We start from the raw sequence: 6,208 nt of genomic DNA on the forward strand, positions 1-6,208 counted from the left end.
TTACACTCATGAAACATAAAATATTTTATATTGGTATGCGACGCTTGTGTAGCACAAGTTTTACAGAAACTCTTACATTTATGTCACATAGGTGAATTGGTGAAATACGTTTGATCAGAAGCATTAAATAATCTCTCTCTCTCACACACACACACACACACACACACACACACACACACACACACACACACACACACACACACACACACACACACACACACTGTCTCTCTGTCTACCCATTGTGCACACCAATGTTCACACTCATGAAACATAAAATATTTTATATTGGTAGCCTATGCGAAGCTTGTGTAGCACAAGTTTTACAGAAACTCTTACATTTATGTCACATAGGTGAATTGGTGAAATACGTTTGATCAGAAGCATTAAATAATCTCTCTCTCACACACACACACACATTATGAGTATATGCCCACTTATTTTTCAGTCAGCATTCTCAAAACAGGGCGTTTATCTGCTGTATGGGCTGCTTAAAAAAATTAAGAGTATACCCACTTTTCCAGGGACCACCACACCACTGCACACACACACACACACACACACACACACACACACACACACACACACACACACACACACACACACGCACACAAACAATGGGTAAAAGATCACTTTTAACACGTTAGTCTTGGACTGTTTTTGCGCATGTGATACATATTAATCACATGGCGTAGGCCCCTGGAGACCGCCGGGTGTTCCGGTGACATTCATGGGATTTGTCACCGCGAGGAGCCACGGAGGGGATTGCGTTTCGCAGTTAAGTGCTTTCTTGGTACCCCGTGGCACGGAAACCACCCGGGCTCGCACCTCGGGGAGTTTAGAAACACTTTAGATGTGGGTAAACCACACATACGGACCCTGACCCGGCTCAAAGTGTCGCTTCAAAAACGCACTCTCACGCAGACCATTATGCCAAATGAGAACAATTGCGAATAAATTAAAAATCTGTGATCAAAACCACTTCAGTAATTTCCCCAAAGGCAAATTAGGACCGTGGTGACTGATGCGATAGACCAATTTAGGGTACAGTACAACTGGATTGTTGCTTGTAATTCATCTGAGTATATAACTGAATATCTTATTTAATGTTTAGGTGTGATTAATTTGACTTTAAATATCTAAATTATTTTCGTGGAGACTATGCATACAAAACTGTCGTCTATTGACAGAATATAGTTCAATTGAAAAATGCTCTAATTTCTTTTCTTTTTTTAAAGTTGTTGTTTTGACTAAATGTACTGAAAGATTTGTCAGATGTATATAAACACGCGTAAGTGTAGCCTATGATTCAGTTAAGATTGGCTATATAATTTTCCCAGAGCACGGGTTCCCTAGGCGCAATGCTGCTCGATATGTCTAGCCTAGCTAAGTATCTAAGGGGCATAAGCCCCTGTAATGCTTGGAGAGTCACGTTAAATGAATATTTATTTTTTAGCGTTGGTTCTATTTATCTCATAATGCTTAATTTAATAACTGCGATTTACGTAAAGGGACGTCTAAAGGCCATGGTCCCTTCGCTGGTTAGTCATCAATCGGAGGGCTATGTTGCTTTAAATCATGAATAGGTCAATCTGCCTAAACCGTTTTGAAAAGCTTGTCAGGTATGGTTAAAAAGTTTAAATATATATGATGTCTCATATTAGGCAATATGTGTGTGTGTGTGTGTGTGTGTGTGTGTGTGTGTGTGTGTGTGTGTGTGTGTTACTCTGATACACGAATCATATGTATTTTAGTTCAGTTTAATAATTTAGTAAGCGTAACGCAAAACAATGTGTGTATAAGCCCTAGATCGTGTGTTTTGAGTTGGCAGTTTATTTAGCAGGTTATGTATGTATTGGTATGGTATATAGCCTAATTGATTTGTAAATGTAAAGAAAGGGGTGGGCTACAAACATTCTAAAACGGAGAATTCACAACTACTCAACTATTTTTTAACAATACATTTAAAGAAAGGGGTGGGCTACAAATAGCTTAAACAGAGAATTCACAAATACTTAACTCTTTTTGCACAATGTGTCATTGCACGAGCCTACTGTGCAAAGAGTTTCACAATATGCCGGTAGGTGGTGCTCTTCCCCATAATTACACCAGTTGTTGGAAGAGGTAAAATAAATAGAAGTTAAGTACACAAGTTCAACCACACCAGTTACCATAAAGCAATCATCAAAACGCCACCAGATGTTTTCTCCATCATACAGAAATACCCCGTCCATCTTTACGGAGCCTCCAGAACTAACAACACTATGGAGCAATAAAAATATAATTATAACCCTCTGTGATTTTTTTTGGTCATTGCTGTCATTTATGTTCATTTACTTAGGTCCGACGCCGAACAATAAATGTATACCATGGACTTCCTTTGTTTTCTTGCGTAAGTACATTTTCATCACTCATAGACCACTACAGTGAGTCTTTTAAAACAGAATGGTATTCCGGCCTACTTTTAGGTCACTCAAACTGCATGTCTAACCAACACAGCAATAGTTTGGTTAAAGAAAAAGGTGAGTTAAACCATTTTAAATCCTTAACTTAGCTGAAGATATGGCAATTACCTGTGCAATCCAGTGCTCAACAAACTTGTGAAAACTAAACAAGAAGGATATATTCAGAAATAATATGGTTTACATTAATAACTGATGACAATTCACGTGCATCATATCAAATGTAGCCTATATAAATGCGTCCCCGGTGGAGCCAAAGTTATAGCCTACCCTGGCTGAAAAGCATATGGCACCGAGTGAACCCGAAATCTTTCTCCATCCTAATTTTGCCCGTGTCTGTTGCGTCTTGACAGAAAAGATGAAAAATCCTTATTCACCTCTAAGCAGTGAACACTAAGTAGGCTACATGAGTAAGTGAAGGCGTAGGCTACACCTAGGCTACTGTGAAGCAAAAAAAAGAAAATGGTTTTATTGGACTGGGGATCAATGTGCATTTATTGGAGGTTTAAAATATCTTATTTCACTTTTGCAATATCTACATACATATTCAAAGTTTATCAATATTCAATTTACAAAATATATATTTTTTACAAGCAGGCAATAATAGATGACAATGAAAAATGTCAAGCAAACATTTTAACATAATTTGCACAAGAAGAACATTAATGCGTAAAATCTGAAAAGCCTTAAAACTGAACCTTTTCTTGAAAATTGTGAACGTGATGATTATTTATAGAAACTGTTGACAAGCGTCCTCCTGATAATAATTACAGGCCTTCCTTCTTCTCTAAATTATTAGTTGTATGTATTTCTACAATATAAAAATATATTAATACGTATGATAATAATAATACAATTTTGATAACATCCAAAGTATTATTAGAGCAAAAAATGTCTCCCTTAAAAATAAGAGCGCAGGAGGCAAAGGCCCTTATTTCACAAGCTCGCATGCTCTTCCGTGATCCGCGTGACTGATGCGAGTTAACAGCTGACTATTTTCCATTACGAATGGCTCGCGGATGATCTAGATCACTCCTGTGTCACGCAAACTACTGTGCGTGGAGAGGCAGACATGGAACCCGCGTGTGTGGACTCAAGGCAGCAATCTCACGTTATAGACGAACCCGACTATTGGTCAGTTGCACAATGAAATATCCATATCAATCGCTTATTTGAAATGATGAAATTCCTCAGATATAGCATTTAAATCATTAAACATTATGACCGTAGCAGGGGATGGTCCTAACCGCAGGCATGTGCTTTGTTCGAAGGGCTTCTTTAAATATTTTAACATACAGTGCAGTGTTTTTTAAGACACTAATTGGACCGAACGGATCCTCCTATTACTGCTCTGGGATGACCACCATAAAGCCAGTCGAACTTTTTTCTCATCTTCTACAGCTCTTTAGGTATTTCGCAAAGGCGTTTTGTGCTTATTTTTTTTTCTCCCTTCACTTGCTGTGGTGACGTCCCGAGACCATGTGATCGTGAGGCTGGTATATAGAGGCAGGAGAGAACCGCCCTCTTTGGAATTCTAGTTTGGCCTTTTTCAGGTCTACCCCACTGTATCTTAAATTAGCGTACGGATGCTGCCTCCTCCTCTGCCGCTTAGTGCAGAGAAAACTACATTACAGGCAGACTCCCCAAACCTATGGCACAGGGGAGGCCCAGGACCAGTTCGGCTCTCCTCTGCTCTCATCGCATCCTATGAGCTTTCCCAACAGTGGACACATAGACAGGGTAAGCAACACGCGCGTCTTATCTCCGCCGTAGCCCCCGGGAGCACGCGGCCGAGAGAGCCATGACTTTGAGCTCCGATATGTCGGATGCCTCCGTGCTCTCGGAAGAGACCGACATCGATGTGGTAGGTGAGGGCGAAGATGCAGACAGTCACACGCGCTCCTACGTGGATGAGGTGGCAGAGATGCAAGACGACATCCTGCTGTCCGCTTCACCGCCGTGTGGAGACTCGTCTGTCGCCCGGGATCCGTACAAGCCTGCTAAGAACACCCTGGTGAAGCCTCCGTACTCCTACATCGCCCTGATCACTATGTCAATCCTTCAGAGTCCCAAGAAGCGCCTGACGCTCAGCGAGATCTGTGACTTTATTAGCAACCGCTTTCCGTACTACCGGGAAAAGTTCCCTGCGTGGCAGAACTCCATCCGCCACAACTTGTCACTTAATGACTGTTTTGTCAAGATCCCGCGGGAACCAGGGAATCCGGGAAAGGGTAACTACTGGACTCTGGACCCTGAGTCGGCCGACATGTTCGATAATGGGAGCTTTCTCCGGCGTCGGAAGCGTTTCAAGCGCCAGCAAGCGCCGGACCTGCTCCGAGACCACGGTGGTTTTCTTCCCGCTGCGGCTGCATACGGTTATGGGCCCTATGGCTGTGGCTATGGGCTTCAGCTTCAGTCCTACCACACGCACTCGGCATTGTTCGCTTTCCAACAGCAGCAGCAGCAGCACCAGCACCAGCAGCATCCGTCCCGCCACTCTCACGGCGGAACCCTTATCCCCGCTCCTTCCCTTATGCCAACGACCACGGAGCTGGCCAGGACCCGTTTCTACCCCCCTCTCAGCCCCAGCCTCTCCTCCCCCGTACAGACTACGGTTAAGTCCAGTTCTCCGGTCCACCGATCCCCCTTCTCCATAGAGAGCATCATCGGGAGCTCAGTGAGCCCCGCGCACTCGCACTGTGCCTCGCGGACTTCTCCGGTGATTCCGGTGTTACCGTCCTCACTTGCGACGCAGCATTCGCCAAACCCGCCGCCCCCGCTACCGGGAGTAGTGCATGGTGGGACATCATTGCACACAGTGGTCGAGAACTTTTCCAACCGGATTGTCAGCGGCACTAGCGGCTGTTAATTGCTTGTGTAACTTCAAAGTTTTAAAGAGACAAAATCAAAAAACGCCCCTGTGTTAAAGGTAGGATTATTTTTGTATTGTTCTTTCTTCGTTGCAAACAGCTGAATGACGGACGTTAACACTACTCGTGCCTATATTCATGCTGTGAAAAAAATATATAAATATAAATATTTATGTTAACAGTTTAGTGAACGCCTAATTTCTACCCCCACGAACTTTTTACGTTATTAAAAGTGATACGTAAATCACTGTCTAGGGCGCCTCAGGATAACGACATTATTAACAGGTTATTAAAATGTCACTTGTTTAAAACAATGTATTTTGTGTCAAAACATCGATGTTTTTCTAGTTTGACAAATTGAAACATTTTTTCCTGTTTTGATTTGTTATTTGTTATGAAAAAAAACGAAATTGAAAGGCAAACAATTTTTATGCAGTGTGTTTCCGTAATAAAGCATTGTACATTCTTTGGCAAGTATTGTATACTCGGAGTGTGATATTTTTACACGGTTTGTTTTTCAACAAAATAAATATTGTTTAACTAAAAATGAAAACTGCTTGGAAAATATCTTGTCAAGATTGTATTGCATGCAGTAATTTATTATTCATTAATATGGTTCAATTAGAATTTAAAAGGCAATCTAAATAGTGAGAACGTGTTAAAAACTAACCATTTGATAAAAGTTACCAAAAGATAAAAGTATTGGTTAACAAGGCATTTGACTATCCAGGGAACATTATCAACAGTGATCATCGATAAAGATGAGAACCAAATGATATGTACTCGAGGTCGCTGTATAGCATTTTAGGCCTTGAATTTTAAATATCCTCACTATGTTGTTGTGCTGAAGAAAACATAAAGCTCACTTTTTCTGTTTAG

General features: G+C 41.5%; 1 protein-coding gene across 1 annotated transcript; it reads left to right on the plus strand.

Annotated features, from left to right (window-relative positions):
- Positions 1 to 4,260: 4,260 nt before the first annotated feature.
- Positions 4,261 to 5,328, plus strand: foxd1 (forkhead box D1; the record flags this gene model as incomplete). Its single annotated transcript, XM_080847165.1, has 1 exon — positions 4,261 to 5,328. One exon carries the CDS (start codon positions 4,261 to 4,263, stop codon positions 5,326 to 5,328), a length of 1,068 nt encoding a protein of 355 aa, XP_080703291.1.
- Between the last annotated feature and the right edge of the window lie 880 nt (positions 5,329 to 6,208).

Source organism: Sprattus sprattus, assembly GCF_963457725.1.
Source record: "Sprattus sprattus genome assembly, chromosome: 11".
Classification (NCBI taxonomy): Eukaryota; Metazoa; Chordata; class Actinopteri; order Clupeiformes; family Clupeidae; genus Sprattus; species Sprattus sprattus.